The following is an 18,648-nucleotide window of genomic DNA, read 5'->3' as shown; positions in this document are numbered from 1 at the left end:
TAAACCAATAGCGTTCAGCTGCGCGTCTAGCTCCGCCTTTTGGTACCCTTTCTCGTCTTTGGTACCCTTTCGAAAGGGTGCCGAAAAAGTGGTACGGTACGGTTCGGTACGCTTTTTGACAGTGGAAACGGCTATAAAAGCGTACCAAACCAAACCGAACCGTACCGTACCACTCAGTGGAAACGGGCCATTATAGTCAGTTAAATGTCTGTTGAAGGAGCAGTATTAAAAGATATTAGGCAGACAGTCTACTAATATTTAAGTGGACCATCAAAATAAAGTGTTTTCAAATATAAAATTGTGTATGGAAAGCATCGTCAATGCACCTTGATGCACAGAGATATCGAATTGAACCGAATGGATGGCATGATAATCGTAACCGAATCGAACCGTGAGACCAGTGTAGGTTCACACCTCTAATATATATTTTAATACATTATTTTATGCCCTTTTTTGACACTTTAACCTGGAGTAACTTTTTTAAAGAAAGGTGAAGATGGATTAATTGTGATGTTGTCATTATTAAACTAGACAAATGTAAAACTATGACATACAATACAAACAGCAAGTCACTGAAACTAAAGTAGCACTTCTTTCAATCCCAAAAAAGTGTGTGCTGCATGATGGAAGCTACAACATAACAGTACAATTCATTTACAAGTTCTGGCTGTTCAATAGAAAGTGAATGAGGTTTGAAAACAAGAATAGATGTGCCGTTTTTATCCCGTCCAAAGAGCTCAGTTAGCAGTGTTGTGCTGATCTATGGTCTGGCTCAGGGTGAAGGCATGAACTCCCCCCTCCCAATAGCAGTTTCTGAACCTGAAAAACTGGTCTCTCTGTAACAGCTACAGTCCCTTTTCCGAGACCGCCCCGCATAGGCGGCACACCCACCAAAAACGTCCTTTCGAACATGCTAAAACTCTTCCCAAAGCAATTTTCTGCCGACATACGTCTCTTAATCTGCACTCTTACTTTCCCTCCATCTTCATGCCTCCCCCTCCCCGACTCAAAAGCACCTCCACCGCAGGCTTGAGCCACTTGAGTCTAATTACCATGTGTATGAACGTGTATCCCACAACAAAAGAGTCAGCGCTCGGCCCACGTAGGGGAGCGGGAGTGTGCCGAATTCCAGTCCGTGCACAGGCACAAGCTCTGCTTTCCCTTCATGCCCTGCCTGCTACAATGGACAACCCACGACTAAATAGGAAGAAGGGGGGGCAATGGGTTTGGCTCAAGGGCAGAGAGCGACGTTTCAGCACACTGATCAATATTAGAGCAAAGACTGGGGTCAGTAGACTCAATGCTCTGTCGCTGCTTTGTGGTTACTGCTACCTCCCAAATAAGGGGCAAAGTCCAACAAGTGTTTAACATCCTTTAGAGAAGCTACTAATTAGTCCTTTAACGGCTAAGAGCAGCCAAAATTCTGCAAGTGCAATTGAAACCAGCTGTTCATTTATTAGTGCTTGTTGCCAAAATGAAGTACTACGAAACCCAAGTATTAAACTGTGGTATGCCACTTGACGTGAGCTAGACACATGAATGAAACGTCAAGCTGTGCTACTTTTCTTTGTTGTTCTGTTCTTTAATAAACTCCTAAAAGTAAGAAAAAAAACAAACAAAGTACACTAAAGGAGGGACTCGAGCATTACCAGTGGGGGCGGGCGATTTTGACTGTGGCTTTCAAGGGACCACTTAGCAACCACATAACAGCACCTGGTATCTACACACTCAGAAATACAGGTACGTGAGCTGTCACCTAAAAGGTCCATATTAATACCTCAAGGGTACATATTAGAACCTTAAAAGTACAAAAGTGTTCCTCTTCAATTTTTAGGTACTAATATAAACATTTGAGGTACCAATATGTACCCTTTAAGTACAAACGTGTACCTTCTAAAAAAGTACCACCCCAGTAACAGCTCACGTACATTTCTGAGAGTGTAGTTGCAACATTGACTACGTTTGCATGGACATCAGTAATCAAATAATTTGCCTTAATCTGAATAAACAATTGTATAATTAAGGTGTTTGCTTTTTGAATGTTCCCTTTATAATGCCGTTTTACATGTTTTAGCACATAATTCGATTAACATCATTGCATCACCACGCTATCCACATTTCCTCCAGAATTTCATTTTTAATTTGTCGATTTTAACTGCTGTTTGGCATTTCCCCTTTCATTGAGGAACATTTCAGGCATGCCCCCCATGACAAACAAGATATTGGATGGGAGTATGAACTGCTGAAAGTGTTGTTTTAAATGGAATTTGATAGGTTAGCACATGTCGTATGGGAAAAAACCTCCACATTTCGAGATGCAGATGTCTGTGGTCCTTTACTGACCTTTCATGCAGGTGCCTGACGACTGAAAATGGATCTGTTTTTTCCTAGTTCTTTTTTACCTTGGACATTTTTAACAACTATTATTAATACCTATTTGATTAGGAGATACGTTTTCCCCATCTGAATTCAATGCCTGATTATTAAATGAAATATTCTTAATAATAAAATATTATGTGTTCTTTGGACGAGTGTACTTGCATTATGACGCTATTATAGTGTTAAAATGGTCCTAAAATAACAATGATATTGTTTAATCGCAATAAATTTTAGTGCTATATAATCGCACCACAAAAAAAAAAAAAAAAAAAAGATATAGTGACAGGCCTAATTATGACCTTAATCAGATTAATCAAAAAAATAATAATAAATAATAATAATAATAATAATTCGCTGTTTACATGGTAGACTCTTAATCAGAGTATTGTCTTAATCGTATTAAAATTGGATTATTGGTGTCCATGTAAACGTACTCATAAACATATACTGTGATATGTTAATGTATTCACATTTTATTCCTTAAGATCAATTTGTGGATAGCATCTTTACACTATGGATGTTTCTTCTACAAATTGATCGATGGATTTTAGGCAAGTATTATTATACATACAAGGCATGTCAAAGCACAAACTAAGCATGAAGACAAAGGAATTTTCTGTAGACCTGGCATAAGGCTGAGGAAGGTTACAGAAAAATTTCTGCTGCTCTGAAAGTTCTAATAAGCACAGGGGCTTAGTACTGCAAGTGGAAGATGTTTGGAACCACCAGGACTCTTCCTATAACTGGCCGGCCATCTAAGCTGAGTGATCGGGGGAGAACGGCCTTAGTCAGGGAGGTCATCAATAACCCGATGGTCACTCTGTCTGAGCTCCAGCATTCTTCTGTGGAGAGAGGACAACCTTACAGAAGGATAACCATCTGTGCAGCAATCCACCAATCAGGCCTGTATGGTAGAGTGGCCAGACGGAAGCCACTTACCGCCTGAAATTTGCCAAAAGGCATCTGAAGGACTCTCAGACCATAAGAAACAGAATTCTCTGGTCTAATGAGAGTAAAATTGACACTTTGAAGTGAATGGCAGGTGTTACATTTGGAGAAAACCAGGCACCGCTCATCACCAGGCTAATCCCATCCTACAGTGTAGCATGGTGGTGGCAGCATCATACTGCATGGTTTCCGCTACATTCATTCTTCCATGGCGGGGCGCCATGCCAAAATTCATCCCACCACGGCTACATTATAGCTTCTCATTCAAAACATTTTATTTTTTAATAGCGGGTGATAATCGCACCAAAACGTATTAAAGGGTAAGTAAATTAGAACCGTGTGAACTTTTCTGTAACCGACCGTAGTAGTGCTGTGATTTGTCATTTGTTTAACCCTTTAAGGTTGCGTGCTGACTGGCGTGTGATGCTTGAGGCCAGCAAACACAACATAAAGCTGTTTCACTTTACTTCAGGATGCATTAATACCGTTCTGTAGGTCTTTTGGAGACATTCATAAATATTGCTAGCAAATCTAATAAATGTTGGAGACATACTCACTACATAAACGCACTAAATCACATTTCAGCAGTGTTTATTTGAGAGCGCACAAGAAGATCTGCGCTCAGTGTTGCCAGATGATGCTGACTGTTTCCAGCCCAAAAGCTGTCGAGATCACAAGAGTTTATACACTGTTCTAAGCATATGTATGTGAAGAACGGGGGCTATGGCATCTCTTTGGGAGATCAAAACAGGTTTATGAGGGCAGACCGGGGCTGGCGGGCACGCCGTTGTAAAACCGCCCAAATTTTCACTACCCGCCTATGTCAATTTTTACCTGCAAAAATAAATTCAAAACCGCCCAATCTGGCAACACTGTCTGCGCTTGAGCAGCGCGTATTTGAGGGCGCGAAACACTGTACTGTGGGGATGTTTTCCAGCAGCAGGAACTGGAAGACTAGTCAGGTTAGAGAGAAAGATGAACGCCAAAATATCAATGGAATGGATTCACAACAATTCTGTAAATGTCCTTGAGTGGCCCAGCCAGAGCCCAGACCTATTTTGAGGAAATAAATGAATTTAATCCATTTTGGAATAAGGCTGTAACATAAAAAATGTGGAAAAAGTAAAGCACTATGAATACTTTCTGGATGCACTGTAGATGCCTTTGGTCTGTGTTGCATTTTAGATTTCAGTCATTCCAAGTCATTGTAAGAAAGTCTTTACAGAGCTCTCAGTCTACTTGTTTTGATGTGGATAGCAAGGCAGCAAGCACGATCAATTTCTGCATTGCTAACATAACTTGATTCATCTACTCTTTCATTCAGTTGGCCCAAATCTGACTTTCAAATGATTCAACGATTGCCTAGATTTGTGTTTATTCACCTAGTCAGCAATAAGAATCCACAAATCCATAATATTGACTGGATTTGAAGATAATTCTTAATTTAATTTTAATATTAGTTCAAGATAATTTTTTTTGGAATTAACTTTCATACATTGCACAAAGACAATAAATTACAGCAAAATGTCTTGTCAAACCAAACCTGCCACCAAGCATGAACACACCCTAAACTTACACGGATGCAAACAGAAACCTGACAACTACAGGTCATTACGCCATCTAAACCAATGGTTCTTTACATTCAGGAATTCTCTTGGGGAATTTTTTTACCCACTCCACGGTGATTCTGACACTTTCTCTGGCATTTCTTTCTTGAGTCTTGGTTAGCTCTGGTCAGAAGCAGTGAAAAGCTAGTTGCAGGCCAAGTGCTGAATGTGGAAGATTGAGTTGCAGCATGTTGAGTCATACTGTGAATAAGGGAAAACAACTACATGAACTACAGTTTGCCATAGAAGCCTTACATTCAAGATTTCCTCTTAGACCAATAGTCAACTAAAACCAATAGCTTGTGTATAAGAAGTTGTATCAGTGGGACCTGTAGTTGGTAAAGATGACCAAAAATTAAACACTATCATTAATTAGTCCTCTGTTGTTTTATGGTTCCACTAAAAGAAAAATCAATGTATTTGTAAGAAAGTGAGGGTGAGTAAATGACAATTATCATTTTGGATTAACACATTTTTTTGGGAACACTGCTGTATGTTCGGGGTATATGTTGGGGACGACACACAAACATCTCCTGTTTGAAAGGGTCTAATGTGCTGTAGATGCAGAAAAGTGTGAAAGCGCACCAACACATCCAGCTGTCCAGAGGCCATTGGGAACAATAGTGAGTCAGTGGTGTGGGCGAGCAGGGGGGGAGGGGTGAATGTGAACAGACCTGAGTCATCCTAAACGCTTGTGCATCATCACACCAGCATGACCATCCCAAAACTACTGAGGCAAAACTCTGACAGGCTTGCTTTAAAACTGCAGTCTTCATGCCAAACGAAATCCAAACTAGTTTGACTGCTCCATACGCAAAACATAACCTACTTGGCTAGACAGAATAAACAGTAGTACTAGACCTGAACTAACTGTCCTGCTAAAGTATAAAAACCTATGCAATGATACAAAAAGTTGTGTAATCTGAGCAGATGTTCACCAAAAATAAAAATAAAATGCAGTCTAAATGTCATTAAGTGTTAGTGTTTTTTCTTCTAAGATGTATACAGAGCATGTAATTTACATCAGGTTATATAAATCGTGTGAATGATCCTTCCATGTAGGTTTTACCTTAATCGTGTTTGTTTAAATCAGAATGTAGTAGTCTCCCAAACTAAATCAATCTGGTGACATATTATATGACTTCAGTCATCTTAAAAGGTTAGTTCACCCAAAATTTTTATTAATTGTTCACTCTTCATGTCATCCCAAAGTCCTTAAACCTTAAGGCTGATTTTAACTTAAAAAAAAATGTAACTACACATCGCAATGATGTGTGATAGCGCAAGCTCTGTGATTGGTCGGCTTGGTAGCGCTGACGAGTGTGGGTGGGACAGAGAGCTGTGCGAACCCGTAGTGTTTACAAGTGTCAGTCCTGTGAAGGAGGTCCAGATGGAAATTTTGTTCGGTGTTTACTTTGTGATTAAAGTTGTTTTACATCCCCCGGTTCCCACCTAAAAATTAGTGAGTTTGAGCTACTTCTACAATAAGGTAGCGTTCAGAAAAAAACAAAAAACACCAACGAAGAAACTCGACACAGAGGAACATAAAAACCTTACTGTGTTACTAGCGTTTCTGAAGCGTTACTGCAGTGCAACACAAACAGCGCGCAGAAGTATAAATGCATGACAACGCGCAAGGCATATATAAACATGCAAAGTGCAAACAAGGTTTTAGAAACACAAACTAAGATATACTTTAGATGAAATCTAAGAGCTCCCTCATCCTTCATAGACGGCAACAGTCCTGACTTGTTCAAAGTACAGAAAAATAACAAAATACCAAATCCATCGCATACCAAAATTGCACACTTCCATACTATATAGTACGCTAAAATCAGTATGTGAACCGAGTAGTATGTCCGAATTCATAGAATTCGACAATCAGTATGCGAGAAGTACCCAGATGACCTACTACTTCTTGCTAGATTCTAAAGTGCGCATCGGATGGATGGTACGCTATCCCATGATGCCCCGCGATAGAACTCATGAATGGGAGTGAAGCGACACAACTCACGTGGGTGGGTCACGTGATTATGACAAAATAACGAATGTAGTACTTCCATTCATACTGCTCACATTCATACTGTATAGAACGTACTTTTCTAACGGCCAAGTAGTACGTTTAAATTCAAATGCAGTACCTACTGAGTAGTAGGTAGTTTCGGACGCAGCCTAGATCTCTTTTTTGACACACAAGGATCGGAGCATGGATCTCTGTTAACAAGCTGATACTCTGAATCAGGTGTGTTAATTAAGAAAGACATACAAAATGTGCAGGGCGGGGGATATCTTATTTAATCCCGGCCCTTTTCGCAGTGCCGTACAACAGAATTTCGCATGCTCAAATTTTAGTGTGACCGTGGCACTATCTGACAAACAAGGATTGAAGCAAGGATCACTCTGTTAACGAGCTGATGATCTTAATCAGGTGTGTTAGTTAAGGAAGACATACAAAAAAAATGCTCTAATTGGTGATGTGAAAGAAACTTAACCAGATATGAAAGCATCGATCTGTCGCTACTTCCTCTTCTTTACGATGTTTAGATATAAAGTGGCAACATTTACATCAACTTAATAACATGTTTGAAACGGCACTGGGTGCTTTTTGCAAGTCTTTGAGCATCGGCACACCAAACCAGCAATATCCTTCTAGTGTACACGTTTGTGAGTGCACACGTTCAATTCCATAAATTCAATATTTGTTTATTACATGCACCAAACCAAATGATCTATTCATTCAGTTTGGTACAGATACACCGTTAATATGTGTAACATTAAGAGTTCTCCCAGTGGATCTTTTGGACACATGCACAACACCAGCTAGTGGACCATTGTCATAGCAACATTCACCTTGCTTGTACACTGCAGACAAATGATACTTTAGACTTAACAGCACACCTCTTCTTAACAAAAGAAAAGAATGTTAAATAAATGGAATGCAGTATCTCACGTTGAAAGCCGTTAAGGGTTAGAGTTAGTTCATAACTTTATGTCCAAGATTAAAATTCAGTCATCATTTAATAACACTCCATGTCATTCCACGCCCCATAAAATATTTAGTGCTCTTTAAAACACATAACATTGGCGTTTCAAAAAGTTAATTAACACATACATATGGACTGAGTGGTTTTTAATTGTCAGGATGGAACAGTAGCAAAGAAATTTCAACAAGTGAATGAATGAATTTAATTACATATAAACTGAACAGGTTGTAGATAAATTTGGGAGGACACTCGTGAAAATGTTTGCTTTTAGTACACTTCTTTAAATTATGAATTTAGGCTACATTGTATATTTATTCAAGCTAACTGTGTGCTTAATGCTAACTTCATATACAATTAAAAAATATTAACTTAAAAAGCTTTGGACAAACCATGCACTATATGCATTGTTGTTCCTCAAAGCCTAAAAAAACTAAAAGGACTTGACATCAGGCAACTGTTTCGGATTTCTAAAGATGTTGGCACACACAATAGTCCTCCTCGGCCAAAGCTGGCTCAAAGTCATGCATCTTCGGAAGCAGAGCTGTGTGCAATAAGTAAAAAAAATAAAATAAATAAATAAAAGCCATACACATCACCAGGTGAAAAGGGTCTTGCGTGCTCTCAACGCACACAACGTCAATAGCTATGTTTCCATCCAATACTGCAAATTAACTTTATGTGCAAAACTAGATTAATCGCAGAAAAGACATGCAAATGTCCAACGAGTCAAAGCGAACAAAATAATCATTTCCTGATTAACTGGCGCCAAATATCAACAGTAAAAATGGAATTTGCTGTGGTAGGAGAAGCTGCATGAATCTTTTCTTCATTTAGCAAAATGACTTGCGCCTCAGAAGGCAATCCTGACACGCAGTGAACGCGCACAGTGGCATTTGAAGGCGTGAGACGTGGAGCACAGACTCTCTTGATTCTAAAGGTCATTAATAATATAATAACACTAATACTTCAACGGTTACGGTGTTTTAGAATGACCAAAAACACATTTCAGATGTTTTACAGTGTGCTCAGCCTGCTGATTTATCCAATCGCATATATTTTTAATCACATGATCTTTTATAACAAATTTCAATTCAATTTAAATTTTATTTATAAAGCACTTTAAAACAACACAGTTGACCAAAGTGCTGATAACCCAAAGCGTAGCACAAACTTTAAAATACAAATAAATAAACATAAAATGTCAACATCTCACGCTGTGCTTAAAGCCAAATTGAACAAGTGGGTTTTAAGAAGAGATTTAAAAACAGTAATGGAAGAGGCTTGTCTAATATACAACAGCAACTCATTCCACAACTTTGGTGCAGCCACAGCAAAAGCCTGATCCCCTCTGAGCTTTCCACTGGTCACACCCACGAAGAGCTGGTCGGCTGACCTGAGCAAACGGGAAGGTATGTAAGGACATAGAAGCTCAGAGAGGTAAAGGGGTGCAGCACCATTCAGTCACTTAAAAACAAATAAAAAGAACTTGAAATGGATCCTGAAATGCACAGGCAGCCAATGAAGAGAAGATAAAATCGGGGTGATGTGCTGCCAAAGTCACATGACTTTATTTTTATGTGCATACTGAAATTTGATCGGTAAAAGTGTTTCCAGCGTAGTTTATGCGCATCTTTTCTTATCAAATAAAAAAAGTTATCCTACTCATTTATCCTGCGCATCTTCAAATTTTTTGCGCATCTTGGCGTTTCCATGAACCGATTTTTTTATGCGCATATCTAAAATGCGCATAAAAATTGGTGGATAGAAACATAGCTAATGATGTCATTTACATCTGTGCAGTTACAGCAAGTATAGTAGTCAACATTTGAAGTGGTTTAAAACAATTAAAGTTGTCCTAAAACCATTGAACAACACCCATTCTTGACAATTTTGAAGATTTATTTTTTATCATTTCAAATGTCAAACTACTGTACACTGGGCTAGGGCTGTCGCAATAACCACAATATTGCAATATCGCACTTTTGTCAAGCCAACCGCAAATGAACGAGTAACTGCAAAAAATGCATCATCATCCTCACCTGCCATCATGAGATACTAATGGTAAAATAAATATTTCCCCACTGATCTGTGCTTAAAATGCAATTTCTGTATGATTCAAATGATTTCAATCATATTTATAATTAAATCGTTGTATTTTGCGTATCTCCTTTTTAATTACAGTGTAGGAAGTAAGGTGAAGTAGAACAAGCTGCGCCTCTCGTCAGATCCCTTGCAAACTGCGTTGAGCGCGTGCCTTTTGCTCACTCAGTGAATGCTACTAATGGAATGCTTTATTAACTGCTTTGTAGACATTTTTATAAAATGTCCTCCCTTTGCATATGACAGGTAAAGTATATCACAAATTGCTATCACTTATTTTGTGTTAGGATCTGACACAGAGCCGCACTGAGAAGACATGAGGTGAGGCAGGCAGTAGCTCTGCCGCAATGAAGGGGGCGCATGTGAGCTCAGGGTCATTCTTGTTCAGTTGTTGCTCTTCTCACACATAAAGTTCAACAGGTTTATTTTATGTTTGCTGTGACTGACTGCAAAAAAACGAATTTAATATCTCAGCTTAAAAAATTCTCAAAATTAGACTTTCAATCAAAACGTAAATAAATAACGGACGACCAATGCCGGAGCTAAAGGGCTTGCTTCAAAGTACGGGACAGAAGTTAACTCGATCAATTTAAAGTTATTCAAGTAATTTTAAGACCTCGTTTACAAGTAAAGATAAGACCTAATTAGCCAGAGATGCCCAAAGTAGGGCCCGCGAGCCAAAATGTTGATAGAGGACTATGCAGAAAACATTGGTGAGCAAATCAAGGCAAAAACTAGCATAAATTCATTCTATCATTAATGATATTTGTTTTTACTGTAATAAATTCTTTATAAAATGTAAAAAAAAAAAACATTTTTTAAATTATATATTATTTAGAAATTTTATATTTATTAATATAAATCAATGTTTTCTGGTTATGTTTAAATATTATAAAATAAATTAGGAAATTACCTATGGCAACTATATTTACCTTCAGCCCACTAGCCTCAATACAGTTTAGTTTTTGGCTCTTCAAAAGAAAAATTCAAATAAGGAAAATTCTTGTAATGATGTTCAAATAAACAGGTAATAATATTTTATTAATGTAATTAATTTTAATTCAAACAAAAAAAATGTCAAGGTGCAAACATTTAGTCTTTACTATGAATAAGTGAAAATCTCTGATATGACATTCTGACTCTGATTGGCTGAAATAATTTTTCTCTCTTGGCTTGACTCCCACCATTAGAGTTTATTTTCAGCTATTAAGTTCAACTTTGAGCCGCTCCAGCCAATAGCAGACCCGCAACTGGAGAGGTGGGGATAAAGATAGGAAGGCCCGATCTGATTGATCAAATTTAAATAAAGAAAAAAAATGCATAATGCAACTGTTTAGTCTCCACTTTTCCTCCTAATCTGCAATTGCCTCTCTGGCTATACCACTAACTGAGCCCTCTCTCTCTCTCTCTCCCTCTCTCTCTCTCTATAAAAAAAAAAAAAAAAAAAAAAAAAAAATTTCTACTAATGTTTTGCTTCTTAGACTTTTACACGCCTGAAACTTGTCTATAGCGCTTGTTCACTGCTGCTCTTATAGTTGTGTAAATTGCTTCCTTGTCCTCATTTGTAAGTCGCTTTGGATAAAAGCGTCTGCTAAATGACTAAATGTAAATGTAAATGCATAAACTACAATGGAAACACATTTACGGAATAAAATCCAGTATGCACATTAAAAAAAAAATTTCATGCGATTTGTTATAAGAGTGATGATAAAAATGGGTGTGATGGTGAGCATTAATGGACAAACCAGTAGACTGATCATATTGTAAAACATCTCAAATGTTGTTTTTATCATTCTAAAATCCCTTAGCTGAAGTCTAAGGGATGGTTTGGTACCACTACCTCCCAGAATTGTCTTGAGCAGCTGTGCTCCAAAAGAGCAGACTCATGGCACTGTGGGTTCATTGTGTGGGTTCATCATCTTATAAGACGCAAGTAAGGTATTAAATAACAAAAAAGACACATTGTGGCTTTTCTGTCTGCAGCAAATTATATTTTTCATTTTGATTTGATCAGAAAGCGACAATTTTGTTCTCTTTGCCTCACTGATCGAAATTGTGCTTTATTTGCAAAACTTTCATGCAATATTCCAGTTTTGCACATATATCCAGTTCACATTTTTGGATGAAAACAGCTACTGACAGGCAGCTACACAATAAAATCACTGACGATTTATTTGCATGATATTAAAATTGAAAAATAATAAGTTTGCAACTGACAGCAGACTGCGCAATGAACTATGGCTTTTACTAAATGCTGCTACAGCTGACATTATGCAGGCAATTCATATTTAATGACATTAGATGATGAGCCAAGTTCATTTATAGGTTATACTTTTAATTTAAAGTTTGCATGAGAGCGCCCTCTAGCTTTTGACTGGAGATTTACTACGGATGACAGAACTATGCTTTTCTGACAAGATGCATGAAAATAAAAACTATTCACAGTATTTGCTACATCTTGATTTTTGTACTATGCAGCCCTAGTGTGAAACATGTCTACAAACCTTCAAGTCAATTAAACTCTGCAGACAAAGTAGCTTCTTCCCTTTAAAAAAACAGCCAATAGCATATTGCTTTTATCATAGCTCTGCCAGTAAGGGCGGTTGAGATCAAGCACATCAAATTTAAAGCAAATCAGAAGCATTTTGAAGGGGGGGGGGGGCATGTCAGATGCTAGAGCGCATTTGGTTGGCCAAGATTTGATAAGAAACTGAAGTATGAGGTGACGTAAAAAAAAAAGTTGATCAAATTATGCGAAAGTGACAAACTGCAAGCTTTACATGTTTATATCAGATTTATATAAGCCGGCAGCTAGCTCTCTGCAACTCTCACATGGTTTTAACGTTGTAACGTTTTAATTAAAGGACTACTTGGAGACTGGGATGAAAATGAAACAGAATGGAGCAGAGTATTGATGTTGGGATGGAATAAGAAAAATGAAAATAAGAAAATTGTCAACCTATGCATCATGCTGATGAAGAATGCAATGAGGGAAAGGAGAATTGTGGCAAAAAAAGAGAAAATTGTGATGGATGTATGGGCAATTTTAAAAAGGAAAACGGAAGGATATGTGGAAAAACTGTAAATATATTAAAAAAACGAGAACAATTTACGTGAACTGCACAAAATTTTGACAGACAAAGCATGTCAAGTTTTTAAAGAAATGAACTGGAATTTACCACAGTTTTAATGTTTTGATTCCAAATGATCTTTTAATGTGTATTGTATTATGCTTTACCGTGTAAAATTGTATTTGAAATTATTTTAATAAAATTAAAAATAAAAATTAAAAACTCACATGGTTTCCCACTGAAGCTAAGCAGGGTTGCGCTCGGTCAATACCTGGATGGGAGACCACATGGGAAAGCTAGGTTGCTGCTGGAAGTGGTGTTAGTGAGACCAGCAGAGGGCACTCAACCTGTGGTTTGTGTGGGTCCTAACGCCCCAGTATATTGATTGGGATACTGTGAATGTTGCACACTGGTGGTGGATGGACAAAAATGTGTGTAAAGTGCTTAGAGTGTCCAGAAAAGTGCTATATAAATGTAAGGAATTATTATATTTTCTAAATACAAATGAAACTCTTTAAAACTGTTTTAAAACACAGTAGCACAGTAGTCCCCATGAACCGGAAGCTGCGACCGTAATTTTTTTTGTATTGTGACGCAGTTCCTAGAGAAATGGAATCTTAAATGAGACAACAGTGGGCGTGGCCTGTTTATTCTACTGCAAGCTGAATGGATGTAGTAAAGTAGGCATTTCATTCAGAAAGATGGGGAAAAGGGTTTGGGGAGAGATATTACAACCTTAGAGACAGCTCCTGCTCACCATTTCTGTTTGATGTCAAAATTGAACAGTTGGAGCAGAGTTGTTTAATATGTTAGCCACGCCCAATCCCTAAAATACAATTAATCTGACAATTTAACTGGGGGAAAAAAACAAAAAAAAAAAAACAGGAAGTGAATTTTTTTTATTTCAATTAAAGATTAGTAGGGCATCTTATTTTTTCAAAACAAACTAAAAATTTTTCCCTAATGACATGCACAGATAACTTGTTCACCACAAAACTAGCAATGTGACCAACATGGTTAATTTTGATTTCTTGGGGACTTTAACAGAAACTAACATCTAAACACTTTTATTTTAATTTCATGGGACCATTTCAAGTTAAGAAAAAACACTGCAATCGCATCATTCAGACAAACTGAAATTTAACATTAAAAGAATGCAGACGCATGCACTAAAAGAGCTTTTATGGAAGTCTCCTTACTGTCTTGTTAAACTTTACATGCTGTCAAATTCAGGAGCCTGATTGTTGCTGTAAAACCACCCCTGGTTTCAACACTATCCACTGCTCTCTGTGCCACTGTTTTAGTCAATAGCACTGTTGCAATTTCTGTGCAGAAAAATTAAGTTCACAGGGGCCACGTTTTAATTTCCCAACTGGATTAAAATGTTGATCTTGCTTAAGCTGTGACAATGGCATCACATAGGCCTTGTTCACACCTAGTATTAAGATGCTTTTTGGTCAGTTGAATCACAAGTAGAGGAGGCTGAAACATTCTTTCCTGATTTCTCTGCGGGGAGGGTCTATAGGATAGATTATATATGGGTTTGTTTGATCTTTTGACTCAACATTGCAAAAAATGCTTGCATATTTTGCATTTGAACACAAAAGGGGGCAACACAAAGTAATACAGAGAACACCTGCTTTCATTGTTGCTTTGACAGCCACAAAACTATGGCAAACACTGTGGGTTTGAATTGGAATGAAGACTGGTATAGGCCAGGACACCTCAAGCCAATGGTCAGCCATTGGGAAGCATCAGTGTCATCAAGTCCTGGTGCAAACAGGGCAAAACATCCCATTTTTAAGTCTTTATAAAAGTGATTTCCTGGTTATTATTTTGTTGTCTCTAACATAATGGCATTCACAAAAATGTGTTTGAGAATGTCTGTAAAAGTGTACATGCAAGTGTACAATATATTCAGAGAAAGACTAGAAACTCAGGGGCGTAGCTAGTGGGGGAAAAGGGGGAAAGAGTGCATAGGGCCAATTTAGGCGCCTGCGACGGTAAGCCTCCCAGCTACTAATGACTAGCGGGGCCCACTAAACAATTTTGTGCATAAGGGCCAAAAATCTGGCGACGTCCCTGGATGTGGCAAACGTAACGTTCAATGGACTACAATACTGTTGATTTACTCGCCTTTACTCAGCAACTCATTTTACTTGCTGTTTAATCACCCTCAGCCCATCTAAGTAGAAACTAGAGATGCTTTGAAATCGTCAGTCAGTTGTCATTTGGGGTTTGGATAGTGCAGTCATGCAATGCACTCACCAAAACACAAACACAGCCACGAGGTGATCATTGATGCCCGTCTCAAAACATCTGTGGCACACACAGTGAGCAGCGCAGAGCTCATGTGACATGTACTGGACGCGTGCTCGTGTTACGGTCACATGATCTCTGGGCTGGTGCTGATGCAGCCGCTTAAACACACCTGCAGAAGTTAGCGATGCACCCAAATTAGCACGTGCGTTCAATTACCGTACTGCGTTTTTAGCTTTTACAGATTAGCAGTTTTACTGGTGCTTCGCTGTTTTGTGTTCTAAGGGGTGCCAAGCAACATCTTGCAAGTTCAGAATCTGCTCACGTAAGCTTGAATGCCAGTTTATAAATTAGCATGTGAGGTTTAAACCTACAGTTTGTTAGTCATCAGATCAGAAGTAGAATCGTGATCAGTGTGTCATGGACTCACCGCAATCAGCGTGCTGTTCCTGCTCTGCTCGCCGGGCGTCCCACTCCCTCCGTCCGCTATCTCCGCGCTGCCGCCCCCGCTCGCCCCTCTCTGCCCGACCGGGTCCGCGCTCGCCGCTGCTGCCGCCGGCGGCTGCCTGTGCTTGTTGGAGCGCTTGGCCTTGGTCTGCAGGAAGCGCTGCTGCAGCGCGATGGTCTGCTGCCTCTCCATCTCCAGCCGCTCCATAGCCGTGCTATCATAGCGGTTCTCGCAACCTGTGTGATGCCGCCGGAAAAGCTCAATCCGCCGCCGCAAGCGTTCCATGACGGCACTATGCCGCGGCACCACAAAATCCGCCATCATCAAGAAAAACAGCGGGTTATAAACTCACTCTCGAGTCTCCGGATACCAGCACAACTCAAGACTAATCGTGCGGTTACGGTGCGTGTGCGAGCGTGCGCGTCTTTACAAAACACACTCAACTGCCTCCATTATTCACTGTCTACCTCTTTATACAACAAAACAAATGGCACATTGTTCAGATATGAGCGCTTAAATATATATTTTGTCAATCACAAATTTGACTAAAGTTTCCTCTTAACTAAACGATACGAAGACGCGCGCGCACACACACACAAACCCAAAAATCACAGAACAATCTCCTTATCTAACTAGACCCGGGTACTGACAAGCCAGAATAAAATACACTAAGTTTTTATGAATGAAAACGTCAACTAAAGATATTAAGTTATTCATCTTAAACTTACATTTCGTTCGACTCGATATAACGTTAATATCAGAGGAAAGTTTAAAAGGGTTTAAAACTTTTAACAGTTACTTACGGAATCCCCTTCAGAAAACTTCAACCCGGTTTATCGTTAACTTTTACGTTTATAAAGATGTATACGCAACACTTCGTTTAATCAGGTTGTCTTTCTTAAAGCAAACCCTTTTAACAACAGCAAAATAAACGCGTATTTTTCCGACACACAGTTGAAGTTTGACAAAGACGTAGTTGAGATATAAAAAAACACAGACGAAGTGTTAGAAAGTGCTGGGTAAACGCGTAAACATTACACCCATCCAGCACAAAATAACTTCGGCATTTACGAGTGAGTTTTAGTAGTAAAAGTAACTTTTAAAGTAGCAGTGCTGCTAACAGCTGATCCTCACAGTTACATTACAGCTACGGATGTAGCTTAGCCTGTATGCTAACTAGTCCTCAAACAAAGCACAGTAAACTCTCTTTCTTTAGATTCTGCCCAAAGAGTCTTGAAGTAGACACAACCGACTTCTGTCCCCTGGTTTAACTCGACACGACAACGAAAAAGCAAAAGGTTAAAAAATAAACTCTGCCCTACTGCGCTGTCTCTATTGTTTTCCAGTGTTCAGGCAGTTGTTGGTCGCCATCTTGTAACTATTTTTTTCTCTTTTTTTCCTGTTTTATCCACGCGCTGTGAGTGACATATCAGTCGGGCAATCACAAACTCTCACTGTTAACTCCGAGCACTCGAGCCTTCTTCAGCAGATGCGATGCTGTTATTTGAAGTCACACGTTATTTTAAGCACTTACTGTTTTTAATTATTCAAAATATTTTGTTTCCCAAATTCTTACAATTCTTCATAAAGCGTTAAGAAAAAATAATACGCTACTAAGACACACACACTGAGGTAGACTTAACTCATATTATCTAATAGACTCTGTTTTGGCAGAAAATTTGTTACAATACATTTGTTGATTCCGGAAAATTTTGTCGACTAGTATTTTCAAACTGAGGTCAGGTGACCCTCAGGGGTATGCTTGAAAGTGCCAGGGTGGTCCATGTTTGAGAGCGTAGATTTAAAAGGTAAAACCAAAATAAAATTAAAATAATTATGAATGAAAATCCAAGGGAAACATTAGGATTAAATGTAATGTCTTATTTTTTTTTATTTAAGATCCAAGAAAGGATTAAAACAAACAATATTAGAGTAACACGAATGATAAAACTGATTCAAATAGGAACATTAATTAACATACAAGTTAATTAAATGCTGTAATCTGGAAAAAGAGAATAGAAACTATAATTCATTTCCAAGTAACATTTCAGATACATGTGTAATGTTTTTCATTGTATGAATTTGGTCGGTAACACTTTATAATAACTACACACTGTGAACCATTAAGCATGAGCAAATAGTGAATTCATTATCTGTTAAGCATTATATCTACATTAATAAACGTTAGTTAGCAGTTTATAACTGCAGCTACAAATGCTGTATTTATTTACAAACACATTTGAAATGTTTAATAATTGCACTTTCATACTTTATTTTTCATTACTAAATTAAGTTTTGCATTATTTACAAACCATTTGTATTTAAGGGGAGTTGGTGATTATTAAGATCATTCAGAATGAGTTCTAATACAAGTAAATGATTAATAAACTATTGAAATTAACATTTATAATTCTTATTATTCAAGCATATACTAGTTAATTTGTATGTTAATAAATGCTTTAACTCAACTTTGAGTTTGTGACCTAATCTAAGGTGAGGACTATTTATGCTTTATAAATCCCTTTATAAATGACAATTAAAGGCTCAGTTAAAACAGGGAAAAAGTACATAAACGACATTACTCATTCCTATTCGTTTGAATATACACAAATGAAACTGTTCTTGAAATGAAAAATAAATCTTTGCAACCTTATCTATAATAAAATTACAGTACAGTTTAATAATCGCATCCTGTTATATTGTTAAATTATTAAATTGTTGTTGTTATCTAATTTTGTCATATTTTGACATGTTATTCAGCAAGGTTTAAATTTTACAGTAATTTCACTTTTGCAAAGATTATTGTTCATTTAATACTGAGCCTTTATTTGTCATTTCTAAGGGATATACAA

The 18,648-nt window shown here is 38.0% G+C and overlaps 1 protein-coding gene across 2 annotated transcripts in view; it reads right to left on the bottom strand.

Annotated features, from left to right (window-relative positions):
- maml1 (mastermind-like transcriptional coactivator 1) overlaps nucleotides 1–17,159 on the bottom strand; it is a 38,241-nt gene extending 21,082 nt beyond the window's left edge. For both annotated transcript variants that reach the window (XM_056471964.1, XM_056471965.1), the window contains exon 1: nucleotides 15,779–17,159. In XM_056471964.1, coding sequence (XP_056327939.1) covers nucleotides 15,779–16,120 — 342 coding nt within the window. In that variant the 5' untranslated portion in view covers nucleotides 16,121–17,159. The remainder of the gene's footprint in view (nucleotides 1–15,778) is intronic.
- Between the last annotated feature and the right edge of the window lie 1,489 nt (nucleotides 17,160–18,648).

The sequence above is a fragment of the Danio aesculapii genome, chromosome 14, assembly GCF_903798145.1.
Source record: "Danio aesculapii chromosome 14, fDanAes4.1, whole genome shotgun sequence".
Lineage (NCBI taxonomy): Eukaryota > Metazoa > Chordata > Actinopteri > Cypriniformes > Danionidae > Danio > Danio aesculapii.
Note: the sequence above shows the minus strand (reverse complement) of the source record. Positions and strands in the feature narration are given on the sequence as shown.